General features: G+C 41.6%; 1 protein-coding gene across 1 annotated transcript in view; it reads right to left on the bottom strand.

Moving 5' to 3' along the window:
* The window catches only part of SH3RF3 (SH3 domain containing ring finger 3), a 537,384-nt gene that overhangs the window by 83,313 nt on the left and 433,394 nt on the right, over positions 1 to 20,677 (bottom strand). The window contains exon 6 of the mRNA XM_040336482.1: positions 5,354 to 5,524. Within this exon, the coding sequence (XP_040192416.1) occupies positions 5,354 to 5,524 (171 nt within the window). The remainder of the gene's footprint in view (positions 1 to 5,353; positions 5,525 to 20,677) is intronic.

The following is a 20,677-nucleotide window of genomic DNA, read 5'->3' as shown; positions in this document are numbered from 1 at the left end:
TTGTGCTGTTTCTTTAGAAGAATGTAGTTTCTTAAGAGGGATAAAATGAGCCATTTTAGTAAGCATATCAACTATTACCATGATGGTGTTATATCCGTTGGAAGGAGGCAATTCAACTTTGAAATCCAAAGACAATGCTTCCCAAGGTTTTGTAGGAATAGGTAAAGACATGAACAATCCATAAGGTGGTCTTCTTTCATGTTTGGATCTTATACAGACCTCACAGGTCTGTACGTAATCTTTTATGGTGCTAGTCATGTTAGGCCACCAGAAATAATGTTGGATGAGATCAGTGATTTTTTCTATTCCAGGATGGCCAGCTAGGGGAGCATCATGTAGAACTTTTAATATATGGTTAACCATAGAAGGAGGAATAAAAAGTTGAGTAAGCTTGTAAAATAAACCTTCTTCATCTTGCGCTAAGCCATGAGGGATAGTAGTATCTTGCATTTTCAAACTTTAAGTACTGTATTTATTGGCGTATAACACTCACTTTTTTACCCTGAAAAAAGAAGGTAAACTGTGCCTGCGTGTTATACGCAGGGGGCTGTGGAAAGTTTTTTCCTGAAACTTCCCTCTTAAAGTAAGGGTGCGCGTTATACGCCTGTGCGTGTTATACGCCGATAAATACAGTAAGTGTTTCAGATTGATATTAGCAAGTATAAACTTATGAGAAGGAATAAGAAGGGATGGAGGTTCTTCTACAGGTTCTGAAAGTCTAGAAAGAGAATCTGCTTTTCCATTGTTTGCGCCAGGCCTGTAGGTAATCAAAAAATCTAAATCTATCAAAAAAGAGACTCCAACATGACTGTCTAGAAGAGAGATTTTGTTAGACTTGAGGTATTGTAGATTACGATAATCAGTATAAATCATTATGGGATGTAATGATCCTTCTAGTAAGTGTCGCCAGTTCTCCAAGGCGCATTTAATTGCGAGCAATTCTTTTTCACCAATAGGATAGTTACATTCAGCTGTATTCAAAGTTTTTGAGAGTGTAAAAGGGGAAGGGAAATAGGAAAATTTGCGCTTGGTAAAGAATAAGTGAAATAAAGTGAAAATGATATTAATAGTCCCTGAGGATAATATTAATAATCCCTGAGGGATCCTGCAGCTAGACACTAAAACCTTGATAACAAGTCAAAAAAACATATGTAAAAAAACAGTGTAGCGCTGGAAATCAAAATGAGTAAAACAATATACGTAAAAATTGAAAAATACGTGACATTCAAACACCTTCAAAAAAACAATGAAATGAAAATCTTAGGATATATGCAATTGACATATAATATATTCAAATGGTGAGTGATCAGTGAAAACAATGAGTCCAATGAATCAGCAGATGGAAATCCAGAAAGGAAAATTCAAAAGGAAGCTATGAACATCCAGTGTATATTGAGTAGTTCCAGATAAACGTGAAATCAGCCCATCACCTGATAGTAAAATGGAAGACTTACCAGAAAGCCTGTGACCGCCCTTCTCAGGGGGGGTCAAAACAGGCTTTTATGATGAAGTTATCCTGCAGAGCAGCTGAGAAGATCCTCCGTCTCTCACACCTTCTATGGCTCCAACCACGGCTCACAGGTCCTTCCAAGGGTATCACAGGTGTGTGTGTATAGTGTTGAATACACACTCAAAGTGGGGGTGGGTGTGCCGCAATGGAAAAGAAACAGAGAAAGAATTCCATAGTGCAGGCGTTTACAAATCTAGAGGGTTTATTGTGGGTATAAAATACAAACTTTCGTGTTCAGCGAGAGGTAATAAAATATCCTTGCAAGGAATTATAAAACAAAGTAGCTCCGTTTGGCGTCAAGCCGCCTATGGGGAAGAAAAAAACGTGCATGCGCAATGCGTGTGCGTGTCGCCCGACGATCGTTTCGTCACACTTACATCATCAGGGGCACCTGTGATACCCTTGGAAGGACCTGTGAGCCGTGGTTGCATGGAGCCATAGTAGGTGTGAGAGACAGAGGATCTTCTCAGCTGCTCTGCAGGATAACTTCATCATATAAGCCTGTTTTGACCTCCCTGAGAAGGGCGGTCACAGGCTTTCTGGTAAGCCTTCCATTTTACTATCAGGTGATGGGCTGATTTCACGTTTATCTGGAACTACTCAATATACACTGGATGTTTATAGCTTCCTTTTGGATTGTGAACTTTCCTTTCTGGATTTCCATCTGCTGATTCATTGGACTCATTGTTTTCACTGATCACTCACCATTTGAATATATTATATGTCAATTGCATATATCCTAAGATTTTCACTTCATTGTTTTTTTGAAGGTGTTTGAATGTCACGTATTTTTCAATTTTTACGTTTATTGTTTTACTCATTTTGATTTCCAGCGCTACACTGTTTTTTTACAAAAGTTTTTGAGAGAAATGCAACAGGATGAAGTGGAGAATCAGGAGCAGAACGCTGAGAAAGGATTGCACCTAAAGCGCATTGTGACGCATCAACTTCCAATACAAAATGATAATTAGGATTGGGAAGTTGCAGGATTGGGGCTGTGGTAAAGCGATGTTTTAATTGTTGAAAGGCGTTTTGGGCAGCTTTTGACCAGGTGAATTTTACCAATGAGCTGGTAAGTTGAGTAAGTGGTTTCACCAATAAGGAGAAATGTTTTATGAACTTCCTGTAGAAGTTAGCGAAGCCCAAAAAACTCTGTACAGCCTTTCTACAAGTAGGTGTAGGCCAATTCCAAATGCAAGTCACTTTGGACTGATCCATCTGTATTCCTTTTGGAGAAATGACAAAGCCAAGGAAGGAGATAGTAGTTTGTTCAAAGACACATTTATCAAGTTTGGCGTACAAGGCATGAGCTCTAAGTCTTGCAAGTACCCATCTGACATGTTTTCGATGTTGCATCAAGTCATCTGAGTAAATGAGTATGTCATCTAAGTATACAACTACGCATATATCGAGAAGGTCTCTGAAAATATCATTCAGAAAGCTTTGGAAAGATGCTGGAGCATTACACAACCCAAAAGGCATGACAGTATATTCGAAGAGTCCATAACGTGTGCAGAAAGCAGTCTTCCATTCATCACCTGATTTAATACGAATCAAATTATAAGCTTCTCTAAGATCGAGTTTAGTAAATACAGTAGAAGTGTGTCGTCTTTCGATCAATTCAGGAATAAGTGGAAGAAGATAGCGATTTTTCGCTGTGACTTTATTCAAGGCTCTATAGTCTATGATAGGTCTGAGGCTACTATCTTTGTTTGTAACAAAAAACATACCAGCACTGGCAGGAGAAGTAGATGGTTTAATGAAACCCTTTTTTAAATTATCCTGTAAATATTTATTTAAATGTTGAAGTTCAGGTTGATATAGAATAGATAGAGAATAGAGAATACATCCTACCTGTAGGTATAGTGGTACCTGGCAGTAATTCAATGGGGCAGTCATATATCCTATGAGGAGGCAATGTCTCCACATTCTTTTCACTGAATACATCAGAAAATTCAAGGTACTGGAATGGTATCTCTTGAGGGGCAAGATGAAGCAGTGGAGCAACTTGATAACAAGTCTTTTTACAATATAGTGATTGCAGAAGTACAGTTGCTTGATCCCAGAGAAAAGTAGGCATATGCAGTTTAAGCCAAGGTAACCCCAAAACAACAGGAAATAGAGGAGATGGAATAACATCATAGGTCAAAAAATTCACTATGATTAACTCCACAAATAGTCAATAAAGGTTGAGTTTGATACAAAATAAGTCCAGATGCAGAAGTTGTTCCATCGATATGTTTTAGGTGGAATCTATGCAGCAGATCTTCCTATAGTACTACAAGTGAAACAATTGCTACTTATCCGTTTGCAGGCCTTGAGTGTAGCGACATCCGAGAGATCCCGTACGAGATCCCGTAGTGTAGGGTGTCAGCAAGGAAGGTCTTGAAGGTTGTCCCCAGCAAAGGCAATGTGAAGTAGCCAAGGTAACAGCAGAAATGCTGGAGTGGCAGCTTGGTGAAGATTTGCAGCATGGGGAGCGATGGCACCATTGATTATAGCGTGGTATGGCTGACAATAATAGAATGGTGTGCAGTCAGCACACCGCTCTGTTTATAGCATCAAGGCAGCTGTAGTGCATCAACACTAATTCAAAGTAAAGCGCCATTGTGGAACGCACGCGGCGCCGTGCGATGACATCATCGCACGGTCGTCACATGCGCTCCACACCGGAACGCATTATGATGGCGCAGGGAGCGCCTGTTACATTAGGGTTGTCTAAGGGTATATCATATTGATGCGTTTCGTCATTAACAACGTCTTCAGCAGCAGCTTACTATGTTGGGGAGAACATACCGGAGTGCAACTGGGAGAAGCAAGCCCCTGAGAGCAACCAGGAATCAACAGGAATTGAATAGGTCATAGATAAGCCTATAGACCTACAAGCCTTGTTGACGTTCCTTATTGTAAAGTAAAGGGGTCACTGACATCTAGTGATTGTGGTGTGCAACTATTACAGCATGTGGTGGAATATGGAAAAAAGAGAAAAAATAAACTGCGCTAGAAGATACTAAAACAAATAACTGCAGAACCGTGTCACAGTTATTCAGTTGGGAGCTGAGATTTTCATGTAAACAAAACATACAAGAGCAAAACTGTGGAAAAAATTTAATCGCGCTGACCCCGTGACCTTTCAATATTGAAATTGAAACAAATAAAATCACCAATAATAAACTAGTGAATAACCCATACATAAATCAATATTGTAATAAATCCATAACATTTATAAAAATGTAGGACGGGTGTCTGTTGTTTGTGCATAATTTTATGGACAATATTTTTTGGTTTATTAACACTTTAAAGGATTTTCATTTTTCCTTCATTATATATTTTTTTTAATACATTTTATGGATTTATAACAATATTGATTTATGTATGGGTTATTCACTAGTTTATTATTGGTGATTTTATTTGTTTCAATTTCAATATTGAAAGGTCACGGGGAATATACAGGGGAACCATGGGAATTAAACACAAAGCACCCAAGACTGCACTAAAGACTTATGTTTTCTTTTGCACCTTCTTTGCACTATGTCACTCTTTCAAAATGTTTGAAAAACATGTTGCATAAGCTGTAATTTCATTTTTCTCTCAAAGGTTTTCATATGTTTTCCTGTAGCTTTCAATGCCATCTGCACTATTATAAGGAATGTCATACATTAAAGGCCTATTAATGACCCAACTTTACACCCTATTCTTTGGTAATTTTGTCAAAGACCGTATGTCAGTTATTACAGAATGATAATAACAAGCAGTAGAGCTTCTTTGGAATTATTAAAGGACATCTTGTGACATTCGATGCAAATTGCTGTTATTATATGGTGGAAATAGAAATTGACTTACCTAGAAACTGGGGTAACGTAATTGCCTGGGAAAACTCCAGATGTGCCAGTCCGAAGGGATGTGCCTTTGAACCAGCCATCTTGGCATTTTTCTATGACTCTGTACATTTCTCCCTTACGCAACTCCAGCTCATCATTCTTCTGGGGCTTGTAAGCATATAGGGCTAAATATCTGTATAGAGATTGAATAGACTTAATATTCTGATATAAATTATATAAGGCAAGTATAAACAGACATTCTTATTAAAATAAACCAATGTATCTCCCAAGGCTAAAACACTTGTCTACATTGAGCCATCTACATAATGGATCAGTGTAGAGAAATATTTGGAGTAGTAGTAGTCTCTCTAAAATTAATGTGCAATATGAGATGTGTAGTTATTGATACTGGTGTCTTGTGCTTTACCCTATCAAATTTCAGCGCAGGGAAAGGCCAAACTGCTAAATAGTGCAAGAAACGAAAAACAAGAAAACCAATTGAAATTCTCTTTTTTAATTTTAGTTATTTCAATGAATGCATACAGTATCACAAATATCTGTTAATAAAAATAAAAAATCAATGGTTTTGACATAATAAATTATACCGCGTTTGCAAAAATATCTCATTACTTTCTTCGGGTCTGGTTTTCTTATGTGTATATATGTACTGTACAGTAGTCAGCTTAAATGAGTACACCCCTTTTAAAAAGTAAAGCCCTGTACACACGATCGGTTTATCTGATAAAAACAGACCAATGGACCGTTTTCATTGGACAAACCGATTGTGTGTGGGCCCTATCGGTTTGTTTTCCATCGGTGAAAAAAAATAGAACATGTTTTAAAATTTTCCTATGGATAAAAAACTGATAGAAAAAAACGATCGTCTGTGTGGAACTCCATCGGTCAAAAATCCACGCATGCTCGGAAGCAATTCGACGCATGCTCGGAAGCATTGAACTTCATTTTTCTCAGCACGTCATAGTGTTTTACATCACCGCGTTGGACACGGTCGGATTTTTGACTGATGGTGTGTAGGCAAGACTGATGAAAGTCAGCTTCATCGGATATCCGACGAAAAAATCAATCGGATTAGATTCCATCAGATATCAGATTGTGTGTACAGGGCTTAAAGGGTCACTAAAGGAAAAATAATTTTTCCTTTAAAATAACAGACATGTTATACTTACCTCCACTGTGCAGTTCGTTTTGCAGAGAGTGGCCCCCGATCCACGTCTTCTGGGGTCCCTCGGCGGCTGTCTCTGTCCTCCCCACAGTCATGCGAGAGCTCACATGGTGGTCAGTAATTACAGCGCGCTCCCGTTATACAGCGAGCAGCCATAGCCGCTCACTGTATCACTCAACCCGCCCCTCGGCGCGCTGCGTCACTGGATGTGATTGACAGCAGCGCCAGCCAATGGCTGCGCTGCTCTCAATCCATCCGTTATAGCCAATCAGCGGCCAGGCTGAGCGGCGAAGAGGATATCGGGACTGCACGGGACTTTCGACAGGTCAGGTAAGTAAAACGGGGGCTCGAGGGGGGGGGCAGCAAAACACCAGATGTTTTTTTCACCTTAATGCATAGATTGCAATAGGGTGAAAAAAAAAATTTCATTCACAACTCCTTTAAGATTTTAATCAATATCTCAATGAACACAAGAACAATTTACAAAATGTTGACAATATTGAGTTATATAGAACATTTGTTTAGCTCATTACATGAAAGTACAGTTAATAATATAACTTAGATTACAAAATCGTAATTTCTACTCAAATTAATTGATGCAAAATTGAATACTGCCCACTAGGGATGAGCCGAACACCCCCCTGTTCGGTTCGCACCAGAACTTGCGAACACACCAAATGTTCGTGTGAACTTTAGAACCCTATTAAAGTCTATGGGACTCGAACGTTTGAAATCTAAAGTGCTAATTTTAAAGGCTAATATGCAAGTTATTGTCCTAAAAAGTGTTTGGGGACCTGGGTCCTGCCCCAGGGGACATGTATCAATGCAAAAAAAAGTTTTAAAAACGGCTGTTTTTTCAGGAGCAGTGAAATAATGCTAAAAGTGAAACAATAAAAGTGAAATATTCCTATAAATTTCGCACCTAGGGGGGGTGTAAAGTTAGCCTGTGAAATAGCGCATGTTTCCCGTACTTAGAACTGTCCCTGCACAAAGTGTAATTTCTGAAAGAAAAAAAAACAATTAAAACTGACTTGCGGCTATAATGAATTGTCGGCTCTGGCAATTCAGAGCGAATTCATTCATAAAAAAATATATAAAAATAGTGTGGGGGTCCCCCCAAATTCAATTACCAGGCCCTTCAGGTCTGGAATGGATATTAAGGGGGAACCCCGCCGTCAATTAAAAAAAAATGATGTGGGGTTTCCCCCAAATATCCATTCCAGACCCTTCAGGTCTGGTGTGGATTTTAAGGGGAACTCTTCTGATAAGCCCCCCGCCCGCAGACCCCCACAACCAACGGGCAAGGGTTGTGGGGATGAGGCCCTTGTCCCCATCAACATGGGGACATCCTCCCCATGTTGAGGGCATGTGGCCTGGTACGGTTCAGGAGAGGGGGGGCGCACTCTGTCCCCCCCTCTTTTCTGCGGCCGGCCAGGTTAACATGCTCGGATAAGGGGTCTGGTGTGGATTTTTGGGGGAACTCCACGCCATTTTTTTTTATTTGGGGTGGAGTTCCCCTTAAAATCCACACCAGACCTGAAGGGTCTGGAATGGATATTTGGGGGGAACCCCACGTCATTTTTTTTTTAAATTGACGGCGGGGTTCTCCTTAATATCCATTCCAGACATGAAGGGCCTGGTAATTGAATTTGGGAGGACCCCCACGCTATTTTATTTATTTTTTATGAATGAATTCGCTCTGAATTGCCAGAGCTGACAATTCATTATAGCCGCAAGTCAGTTTTAAAAGTCTTTTTTTCTTTCAGAAATTACACTTTGTGCAGAGACATAGTTCTAAGTAGGGAAACATGCGCTATTTCACATGCTAACTTTACACCCCCCCAGGTAAGAAATTTAAAGGAATATTTCACTTTTATTGTTTCACTTTTACAATTATTAAAATCACTGCTCCTGAAAAAACAGACATTTTTAAAACTTTTTTTGCATTGATACATGTCCCCTGGGACAGGACCCAGGTCCCCAAACACTTTTTAGGACAATAACTTGTATATTAGCCTTTAAAATTAGCACTTTAGATTTCTCCCATAGACATTAACAGGGTGTTCCGCGGCTTTTCGAATTTGCCGCAAACACCCCAAATTGTTCGTTGTTCGCCAAACAGGAGAACAGGCAATGTTCGAGTCGAAGATGAGTTCGACTCGAAGCTCATCCCTACTCCCCACAACAAAAACTATTACATCTATTATTTTGACCTTCATGATTTGTAAGGACAGCACCAAGTCTTATAGGCATGAAGTTAACAAGTTGGCGACATATTGCAACATACATATGATTTCAATTTTTCAAGAACGACCGCTTTTGGAGCCTGGATGCTGGATGGAGAGTGATGCACGACTTGTCTCTTCAGAATTCCCCATACCCAGGTAGCAAGGATAACTTGCCAAAAATTTGTGACAGTGTTGAACACCATCGTAAATTGCAACAACAAAATCATGGATTTTGGCTCAAATGTCCGATGGAGCCTGCACACGGTCTGACTTTTCGACAAACATTTGTTGTTGGAATTTCCGATCGTGTGTAAGTCTATTAACTAGCTGCACATTTTCACTGGCAAGTTGTACACTTGCAGAGCACTTGAAGCAAAAATTCTAGTTGACACTTTTCCAATTTGTAGCAAATTTGCATGGCAAGTCTCTATCAAAAGCAAAGTTGCAGTGGTGAGTCTACAGCAAGATCTATGCAAGTCTACAGCATGAAAATTCAGCCACAGTAACCAGAACTTGCGGCAGATTTGCAGAATGTTTACAAAGAAAGTTCATCTGGAGTCATGCAATGTGGACTTGCTGCAATTGTGTAAACGCCTGGCAAGTATAGCAATAGCTTAGCAAGTAATTTTCAAACTTGCACACTGGGTAGGTGTTCGATTGGTTTTAGGTCAGAAGACTTGCCCACTGAATCACTTTCACCCTTTCACCCTGTTCTTCAGAAATGCAACAGTGGCCTTAGATGTGTTTTGGATCATTGTCATGTTGGAAAAGTGCATGACGACCAAGAGCACGGAGTGATGGTAGCATCTTCTCTTTCAATATAGAGCAGTACATCTGTGAATTCATGATACCATCAATGAAATACAGCTCTCCGACACCAGAAGCACCCACAGAAGGGCACTGCCACCACCATGTTTCACTGTAGGCACCATGCATTTTTTTTGTACTCCTCACCTTTGCAACGCCATAAAGTTTTGAAGCCATTAGTTCCAAAAACATTTATCTTGGTCTCATCACTCCAGAGTACAGAGTCCCAGTTGTCTTCTTTTTTAGCGTAGACATGGGCCCTGGCAAATTCCAGGCAGGCTTTTTGTGCTTGGGCTTTAGGAGAGGCTTCCTTCGTGGACGACACCCATGCAAGACAATCCTCTGCAGTGTACGCCATATTGTGTCACGGGAAACAATCATCCCAGTTTGGCTTTCTAGTGTTTTTGCTAACTGCAGTGAACTTGCATGGCAATTTACTTCAACCCTTCTCATCAGAAGATGCTCCTGTTGAGGAGTTAACTTCCGTGGATGGCCTAAACGTCTCTGTGAGATGATTGCAGTTCCATCTTTGTTACATTTTTGTATCACTTTTGCTACAATATTCTGACTAAGTAAAGCATTGCGGATCTTCTTGTAGCCGTCATCTTTCTTGTGTAAAGAAAGTATTTACTTTCTTTCTCAGACCATGTGACATTTCTCTTCCATGTGGTGCCATTGCTGACAGCATGTAATGGAAAGGGGTTTTCTTTGTTAACACCCCTTTATAATCAACTGTCTGCTGGACACCTGTTTAATGAATAATTAGACTCACCTGTAGCTGATTTCTTGTTAATTAGGATTATGTTGTCTAACATTTAGCTTTGCTCCTAAGGCCCCGTACACACGAGGGGATCTCCGCAGGAAACGGTCCGCCGGACCATTTCCAGCGGAGATTCCTTCTCCGGATTTGGATCCGTTGGCTTGTACTCACCATCGGATCAAAATCCGCGTGGAATTCATCCGCGGTGACGTGTCGCGCCGTCGCCGCGATGATGACGCGGCGACGTGCGCGACGCTGGAAGGTAAGTACTTCCACGCATGCGTCGAATCATTACGACGCATGCGAGGGAGGGGAGCGGACGGATTGATCTGGTGAGTCTGTACAGACCACCGGATCAATCCGCTGGTCCCGATTCAAGCGGATAGATTTCTTAGCATTCTAAGAAATTTCTATCCGCTTGAAATGGTCCGGCCCGAGGAATCTCCGCGGATAAATATCCGCTAGGCTGTACAGATGACCGGATTTGTCCACTGGAACTGATCCGCGGATCAATTCCAGCAGATAGATCCGGTCGTGTGTACGAGGCCTAAGACTTTCATTGGGGTTTATTCATTTTTGCAACATGGTCTTGAATGAATTTGTTATGAAACATATTTTTTTTGTCTGTGCAAATTAACAAATCTCGGTTGCAATCAATAGCCCGCATTTGTGGGAGTATTTTTTAGTATAGTGTTCCATAGAAAATTTTGATTCTGAAAGGTAAGTAAAGGTTTTCTGACAAATCTGTTGGGGTGTACTCATTTATACTGAGCATTATATGTAATGTAAGCTTATAAACTGTTACTGTTCTTTCAAATGCAGAAAATAATTGCATTGGTTGCTGTAGATTATAGCTCATTTTTACCTATTTTATTTTTGTAGCCTATGTAACCTATACCTTGTTTTGTATTTTGGCTGGGAAAGGTCCTGATACATCATGGGAACAGAGCTTCTGCAACTGCTTAAGTCCTGTTTGTATTCTGAGGGTTAGAAATAACCTTATATGCAAGCTTATAACATGCTGAAGGAGTGGCTTCACATGTAAGCCAAGGATCATACTTGTGATGTACACAACACATAAAGGCTCAGGGACATAGGAAGCACTGAGTGCTTGTTTACATCAGATGCATGCAACTTATGCAAGCATTGGACAATAATGATGCATGCACCAGATACATGCACAGTTTGATGCACTAGACATATGTGGTGACAACCCCTATTCATCTGAGGTTATGGGTTAATGTAAATCAATGCATCAAACCAGAGACACACAAGACATTTTTCACATTTCTGTGAATATGTTCTGAAAAAAACATGTATTTTTCCTTGTCATGTATTTTTCTCATGCGTTCTGATGTGTGCTGCAAAATGCATGAGAATGCATAACAAGACACACACTGTGAATGAATACCAAGTACTTTTTTTTTCTAAAAAAGTTGAAGATTTTTTTAAAGGAGTTGTAAAGGCAAACGTTTTCTTTATCTTGATGCAATCTTCTATTCTTCTATGCATTAAGATAAAAAAAAAACTCTGTGTGTAGAAGCACTCCCTAATTACTTACATGAGCCCCTAATCTCTCCAGCAATGTCCACGAATGTCTAAGCCATCCAATACACTCCTCTTGATTGGCTGAGACACAGCAGCGTCGCCACTGGCTCCCACGGCTGGCAATTAAAGGCAGTCGGTCAATCAGGGGAGAGAGGAGCGGGGTCAGGTTGGGGCTCCGTGCCTGAATGGATACACAGAGCTCTGACTCGGCTCCAGTGCCCCCATAGCAAGCTGGTGGCTGAGGGGGCATTTGATAGGAGGGAGCAGGCCCAAAGGATAGGAGGATATGATGCACCCGGATGCCTGCAGAGGTGGGGGCACCAAAGTGTCAGAGTTCTCCCTCCCTCTTTCTCTCCTTGTTTGTGTCTGTCCAGAACTAGTGTTCTGCGCATAGGTGTGTGTCCATCCAGAACTAGAGTGTGAGCATAGGGCAGCCGGTCCAGCCTGGCAGTGCTCAGGTGAGGGACGGCTCCTCTTCCTGACACAAGGGTTCTAGTTTTCTGTGGCTGCTGAGTGCTGATGTGCAGGAATGAATTCCTCACACTGGGGGTCTTGGATGCTGCACTGTCTCCACCAACTCCAGTTGGAATGCCTCCCCCTCCCATCTCTATCTCGGGCTGCACAGAGATAGAACCAAGGTAAGTCACAGTGTTCAATGTGCTGTGTGCTGCGGGATGGCATTGCCAGCATCCCTTTACACGTGCTCTGGGCTGCCCCCGCTCTAGATGTTTTATGGCATGAAAGATTGCATAGGATACACAGCCCCTGTCCCTTCCTGCGCCTCAGTAGTCCGTCTACAGATGTGATGTATAATGAGATGTACCAAGAGCCCTTTCACACTGACAGTGCGGGGGCATCAGCAGTAAAGCACCGCTAGTTTTAGCAGTGCTTTACCGTCATTTTAGAGGTACATTTAGCCCCCACTAGCGGCCAAATAAAGGGTTCAAAGGCACCAATGCTGAGGCACTTAGCAGGCACTGCCCATTGATTTCAATGGGCAGGGGCGCTTTAGGAACGGTGTATACAGCGTTCCTAAAGCGCCTCAAAGAAGCTACTTGCAGGAATTTTTTTGACGTCCTCCCAGTACCACCCCAGTGTAAAAGCATTCGGGCTCTCACACTGGGATTGCAGATGAGGCTTTTTTCAGATGCTATTTTTAATGCTAAAGCACCTGAAAAACACCTCCAGTGTGAAAGGGGTCTAATAGACCATCTCCTGTACTATGTCTGCAGTCTCTGACCATCTCCTGTACTATGTCTGCAATCTCTGACCATCTCCTGTACTACATCTGCAGTCTCTGATCGTCTCCTATACTATGTCTGCGGTCTCTGACCATCTCCTGTACTAAGTCTGCAGTCTCTGATCATCTCCTGTACTATGTCTGCAGTCTCTGAACATTTCCTGTACCATGTCTGCAGTCTCTGACCGTCTCCTGTACTATGTCTGCAGTCTCTGATCGTCTCCTGTAATATGTCTGCAGTCTCTGATCGTCTCCTGTACAATGTCTGCGGTTTCTGACCGCCTCCTGTATCATGTCTGCAGTCTCTGATCGTCTCCTGTACAATGTCTGCGGTTTCTGACCGCCTCCTGTATCATGTCTGCAGTCTCTGACCATTCCTTGTATCATGTTTGTAGTATGTCTGGGGGCTCTTTCTAACAGACTCTCTAACAGAAGCCCTCTCTGTGTCAATCAGAGAGGCCCCCCTCCAGGTCCCAATTAAGTACTCTGCTTCTCTTCCTGTATTTTGGTTATTGTTAAGAGATCATGTAAGGATCCCAGGGTAATGAAGATTTCGTGGGGGAGCATCTCTGTGGTTGAGTCGTTGCCATAGAAACATTTTTAAAAGGGAGGAGTTAGTAAAATGACAACGCCCATGTGGGGCGCCAGAAATATTTCTGCACCCAGGCGCCTGTGACCCTAGGATCATCCCTGGGAGGGAGGGGCCAGGAGCAGCAAAGAGGGACCCGAGAAGAGGAGGATCTGGGCCGCCATGTGCAAAACCAACTGCACCAAAGAAGTAAGTATAAGATGTTTTATCATTTAGAAAACAAAAACGTAAACCTTTAAATACTGCTTAGTGGACATCTTTGTTAAAGAAACTGTGACTCTGTAGAATTGTTTGCTACATTGTGCAAGCTCCTAATTCAAAGTGTATGTTCATTATATCCAGTGGCGTGACACCCATCAGAGGGGAGACATTGGGGCTGCCGCCCATCACTACACGCTTTGCTATATTGCTTCTGCTTGCAGAGCTGCAGCGGAGCGAGCAAGGCACCAAGCCATGCAGGGGAGGCTGACTATAACACTCCCCCATCTTAAGCTCCCTGTCCCTCGGGATCTCCAATATCTCCGGAGGCAGCTGAAGTTAGTGGGCGGATCTGGGGGTGTGGCTGCCTCCTCCACTTCTCCCACAGACTCCTTTACTCTGGCTCATCCTGCAGCTGCAGCCTGGAGGAGAAAAAGGTGAGAACACAGTAGCCCCCAGGTGTCTTCATCTCCAGGCATGCTGAAGGGTACTGCACACTGTCTGTCTCTACATAGAGTCCTAACCTGCCCTATGCCACCGCAACCTGCCCTATGCCACCGCAACCTTCCATATGCCACCGCAACAGGCCCTATGCCACCCCAGCCTGCCATATACCACTACAGCCTGCCCTATGCCACCACAACCTGCCCTATGCAAACGCAACCTGCCCTATGCCACCAAAACCTGTTCTATCCCACCGCAACCTGCCCTATGCCCCCCCAATCTGCCCTATGCCACCACAACCTGACCTATGCCATCCTAACCTGCCATATGGGACCGCAACTGGCCATATGCCACCCCAGCCTGCCCAATACCACTCCAGCCTACCCTATGCCACCACAACCTGCCCTATGCCACTGCAAACTGCCCCATGCCACCGCAACCTGCCCTATAAACCCCAGCCTGTCCTATACCACTCTAACCTGCCCTATACCACCCTATACTATCATTTACAGGGGCCGTTTTGGGGTGCGCCCCATGACTGTGCGCTGCCTGTAGGGTGCCAGTGCAGGAAAGACAGGAGGGGAGGTGACATCATGTTTTGCCGCACCAGGTGACACCAACCCTAGTGACGCCACTGATTATATCTAAATATGGATTTCCAATAAAAACAATATTTGAATGCGTTTATTCTCCTTCATCATGCTGTAAAGGTATTATGATAAAGAGATTGGATGAATGAATAGATAGCATAAAAGGATACACTCCTCAAATGTATTGTTCCCATATGTAGCTTCTTCTTTCAAGTATCTGCTTATATTTTGCACAGGTGACTGGACTTATTAGATACCATTATTTTCCCGTACTATCTCCCCTGCTATCATAATTATGTTACTATCCTACACTATAACCTAATGAAATCCTTCACATTATTATTCTCCTCTATGACTGTAGGAATGGATGCTGGTAACAAGTCATACCTGATGTACCGAAACATAAAAGAAGAAAACACTTCCATCCTTCACTCTTATGACCCTGCTGTCTCAATTGCAGCATTGACGATGCACAAATTATATTGTATTATTTCATTAAAAATGATCTAACTATTAATGTCAGTGAGCAACTAGATGACAAAGGCAAAACTGTTTCAATTTAACCTAATGGAATAACCCAGATTAATTACTCTCAGTCAACTCTACAAAATTGGAAACAGTAAGTATTATTTAAATGTGCATTTAAATACAAGGTATAAGATCAAATGAGTAAAAAAAATAAAAAAAGCAAGGCAATACAGCATATATTATTGTGCATAAAATAAAGGGCTGTTATAGCATGTGGGCTAGTGTCCATTGTGAAGCAGCAGTGAGGGGAGGTACATTCAGTTGTTACAACACAAATAACTGTTTATATTCTCTTTAAATGAAATGTAGAAAATTACATTTCATTAATGTATACACTATATTGTCAAAAGTATTGGGACGTCTACCTTTACACGCACATGAACGTTTTTGGCATCCCAGTCTTAGTCCGTTGGGTTCAATATTGAATTGACCCACCCTTTGCAGCTACAACAGCTTTAAATCTTTTGGGAAGTCTGTCCACAAGGTTTAGGAGTGTGTCTATAGGAATGTTTGACCATTCTTCCAGAAGCGCATTTGTGAGGTCAGGCACTGATGTGGACGAGAAGGCCAGTTCACAGTCATCACACTAATTCATACCAAAGGTGTTTTATCGGGTTAAGGTCAGAACTCTGTGCAGGCCAGTCAAGTTCCTCCACCACAAAACTCCCTCATCCATGTCTTTATGGATCTTGCTTTGTCCACTGGTCCAAATTATTTGGTGGAGGGGGGATTATGGTGTGGGGTTATTTTTCAGGGGTTGGGCTTGGTCCCTTAGTTCCAGTGAAGGGAACTCTTAAGGAGCCAGCATGCCAAGACATTTTGGACAATTTCATGCTCCCAACTTTGTGGGAACTGTTTGGGGATGGGGTGGCCCCTTCCTGTTCCAACATGACTGCACACCATTGCACAACCTAAGGTCCATAAAAACATGTATGAGTGGGTTTGGGGTGGAGGACTTGACTTAAACTTGATAGAACACTTTGGGATGAATTAGAGAGAGACTGCAAGTCAAGCCTTCTTGTCCAACATCAGTGCCTGACCTCACAAATACACTTCTGGAAGAATGTCAAACATTTACCTAGATACACTCCTAAACCTTGTGGACAGCATTCCCAGAAGAGTTGAAGCTATTATAGCTGCAGAGGGTGGGCCAACTTAATATTGAACCCTACGGACTAAGACTGGGATGCCATTAAAGTTTGTGTAAAGGCAGGTGTCCCAATACTTTTGACAATATAGTGTATGTGCACCACAGTGGAGCTTCGATGTGGTGAGAAGCACTGACATGAGGTGTGATGTAAAAATTGCAGCATGTCTGCATTATTTCGCAGTGTACCAAACTCTCCTTTAGGCAGGAACTGTGGTGTAAACAGGGCATCCAGAAAACATTTGTTTCTATGTACCCTGGTGTTGAGCCTGTGTTGCTCATTGCAGATCAATGTAGCTTATCTGATTTGGTGTATAAGCTTACATAGGTTTGTACTTCTAGCATTGTTTATCCTATTGTGAATAACTGCCTGTTAATGATCGTCTTTTTTTTTTTGCATGCTTCTCTCTATATCAAAAATGAAGAGGTTACTAAAGTTATGAAAATTCTTGTACAACAGAATACAAATTTGGAAGTAATGTAATGTGTTATATTGTATTTGTGTTGCATATTTGGACAAAAACTGCGCTGATTAAACACAAATCGTACGGTCTGGTATTGTACGAGGATGTTCATGTTTATCATTTAGGATAATTTCAGATGAACTGTAGTGATCGTCTCTCGAAAGCTGTGTACCAATGATCAGATTATCGTACAATCACTTTTAAAGCACTATTTCTCGTGCGATTTTGTGATCGTATGCACGGGCCTTAAGCCCCGTACACACGATCCGAAAATCGTACGAAAAATGCGGCTTTCGAAACGATCGTACGATAATCGGATCATTAGTACAGAGCTTCCGAGAGCCGATCAGGACAGTTCATCAATTTTATTCTATCGGACATGCACGGATTTTTTTTTCGTACGTTGCCAGATCGTACGATTTTCGTTTAATCAGTACAGCTGTCATTCGAAAATGCAATACAAATGCATTACAACACATGACATCACTTCCGATTTTTTATTCTGCCGTACGAGAATTTTCGTGACTTTAGTAAACTCATTAGATTCGACCTGAGATTAGCATACAAAAAAAACGGACGATCATTCGTCCGATAATCGGATCGTGTGTACCGGGCATTAAGCAGGAGAATACTTGCTATTTGAATGACTACTTCATGATTATATAGTCTACAATTCTCTGTGGATCTTATTATTGTGAGGGGTTGTGCATGTGACCTTATGATCCAGGAGCTTGTGCTCCTGACAGGTCCTCCCAACCCTGACAGGTTGAAGGGCAGGCGTAAGATTGCAATGCCTCAATCATAAGACTGGCTGAACAAAAATACAAATCCTTTGGCAGCTAAAACAGTTCACATACTGTGTATTTAGCTATTTTTTTCCTGTAGTCAGCTTCCTGGACCATCATGTCACTCCTACTTCTTACATGCTTACTAGCAGGGGCAGACTGACCATTCAGGAACTCGGGCACTGCCCGAGGGCCCCATGCCACTAGGGGGCCGCATCAGGGTTGCAAGCCTCAATAAAACCAGGGACAGTATGTAAAAATCTGTGTTTTTTTACATCTGTCCCTGAAATGTCCCTTACCGACACCCTTTTGGTCTAAAAATCCCAAGATTATAACTACCCCGCCTCTCCAGAACCTTCTCAGTGTATGTATACTGTGTGTGTATATTGTGTGTGTGTGTATACTGTGTATGCATACTGTATGTGTGTGTATACTGTGTGGCCCCATAATCTATTGCCCGGGGGCCCCATAATCTCCTATTACCCAGGGGCCCCATAATCTCCTATTGCCCGGGGGCCCCATAAGTTGTCAGTCCACCCCTGCTTACTAACCAACTGACTTGATGTTAATTAAAATGTCAGTTGAAAAAAATAACAAAATCTTACTAGTTTTGCAAGAACAAATGTTTATTTTTACTTTGCACTTTACTTTTAGCTAATAATACGTTTGTGCATTTTTAAAGGGGATTATTAACTTAACAGATGTAAGAGAGGAATGAGGAGAAAGGTTGGGATTTTATATGAAGCATGCAGCGAGGGAGATACCACAGCAAGAATGTGTCTGGCAGCTACATAGTGAGAAATATACAGTACTAGTGCTGGGACCAAATCGGTGGGAAAAATCTATGCCTAAATAAAGGGCAGGTATGAGGTAATTAAAGTAGCATAATGTGCCCCAGAAAAAATAAAAGTGAGAAATAGATAGTGAATAGAGTAAAAAAAACAAGCACCAAGATGAAAGTATGAAAACTAAGACACTAGGAGAAAGATAAATTAATAGAAAAGGGGAAGAGGAAAAACTGCCCAAAAAGTTACCTAGGATTCCTAATTAATCAGGGAGTGCCTGATGCAACTGGGGGGAGTATATGTACTCCAATGTGATTGTGGGTGTCCACCAATGACACTAATCGAATCAATAGTGCCGGCGCACTAACACCACAGGTGATGACGTAGTAACCACGGCGTTGGAATCGTGACGTGGATGCGCAACAGGACATCTGCCTGAGCCCCCACGTCACCCAGGAGAGGGGAAGAGGGGGAGGGCTCCCTCCACGCTTGTGCCGAGAATCATAAGTATATTTGTAAGTAGTATTGTTTTTTTTTTTCCATTCCCTTTTTTCTCCTTCTCCTCCAATAGACAGACTCACTTTTACAATCTTTTAATTTTTTGTATTTTTTTAATACTTTTTTATAGACACCTATTCTACATCTGCTCCTGAAGAGTGGCAGATAAGCCATGAAATGCATTGAGCTATTAGATGCTCCCCTCCATTGTTTACACTGCAAGATTGTTACTAAAACTTTACTGATTATGCCATACTGGATTGTACCAATCAAATAATGTTATGTTTACTACATTGTGGAGACACTGTACACATGCCATGTGCCTCATATAAAGTCCCAACCTATATTTGCTTTTAGAATTTTTCTTCATTAGATGTAAGAGAGGAGTAAAAACATTTATATGTTTTAGAATTACATGGTCATAGGCTTTTACTGATCCAAGACCATACAAACCCCCTAAAAATGTATTTGCCCCTGTTACAACTGTATGCATCTGTGCTGCCAGTGTGACTTTTGATTTAAAGTGGAAGTCCATGCTAAAACTAAAATCCCTGCATCTATAGACACTTGACATGTGAACTCGTTTTCGTCTGAATGTATTTTCGCCCGAATTTCGGGTATTTTCGTTATCGCTTTAACGAAAACGAACGTGCAGAATCCGAAAGAACTGACATAAAAAATGCTTTATTTTCGTTTTCGTTGCTACAACAGTTCGATATATATAGGAGAAGAGACATTACACTGACAATAGCGATCTGTGTCTATCGAATCTGCAGTCGAATGTGCCTAACCTAACTCTATTAGTCCAAGATTATTCTACATAGAGAGAAAACATTCAACATTATAGATACAGTGTTGGGGTAGACCCTTCAACATGAACGATGAAGATTCGACGACGCAGCGAAAAACATACAAACATTGAATCTGTCATTGAAGGCTTATGGTGTATGTCGAAAGTTCTAAGAAGATTCGACAAGCAGATAAACTGTACGCCGCTGTAATCGTACAATTCGGGTCAAAGGCTCCGCCTATAGGCTATAGAAGAATTTGAATGTTGGTTGAAAAGTAATAAAAATGTATAAATATAATTATTACTAGTTTCATACAACATTAGAATTCTTCTATAGCTTGTAGGTGAAACATTTGACCGGAAATGTACAATTGCGGCGTTCATACAGTTTAGCTGCTCCGTCGAATCTTCTTAGAACATTCGACAGACACCATAAGCCTTCAATGACAGATTCAACCTTAATTAATTCGGATTTTCAGACAAATGCATTTTTTAACCAAACAAAATAAATAAAAATGAATTTCGGGAGTAACTAAATACATTTATTTTTCGGACGAAAGCGAAATTACGAAACTAAATATTTCAGTGTGCACATGTCTAATAGACACCCACAATCTAACACTAACCAATCTGGCCCTGTAAAGAAAAAATCAGTATACATACCCTTTTCTGAAGCCGATCCGACCCGATCGCCAGTGGCGAAAGCTCTGCAGAGGAAATAAACGACAACGGCTGTGAAATGAATGGGGAGTGACTTCACGG

Source organism: Rana temporaria, chromosome 2, assembly GCF_905171775.1.
Source record: "Rana temporaria chromosome 2, aRanTem1.1, whole genome shotgun sequence".
NCBI lineage: Eukaryota > Metazoa > Chordata > Amphibia > Anura > Ranidae > Rana > Rana temporaria.
This window is presented reverse-complemented; position numbering and strand designations above follow the sequence as displayed.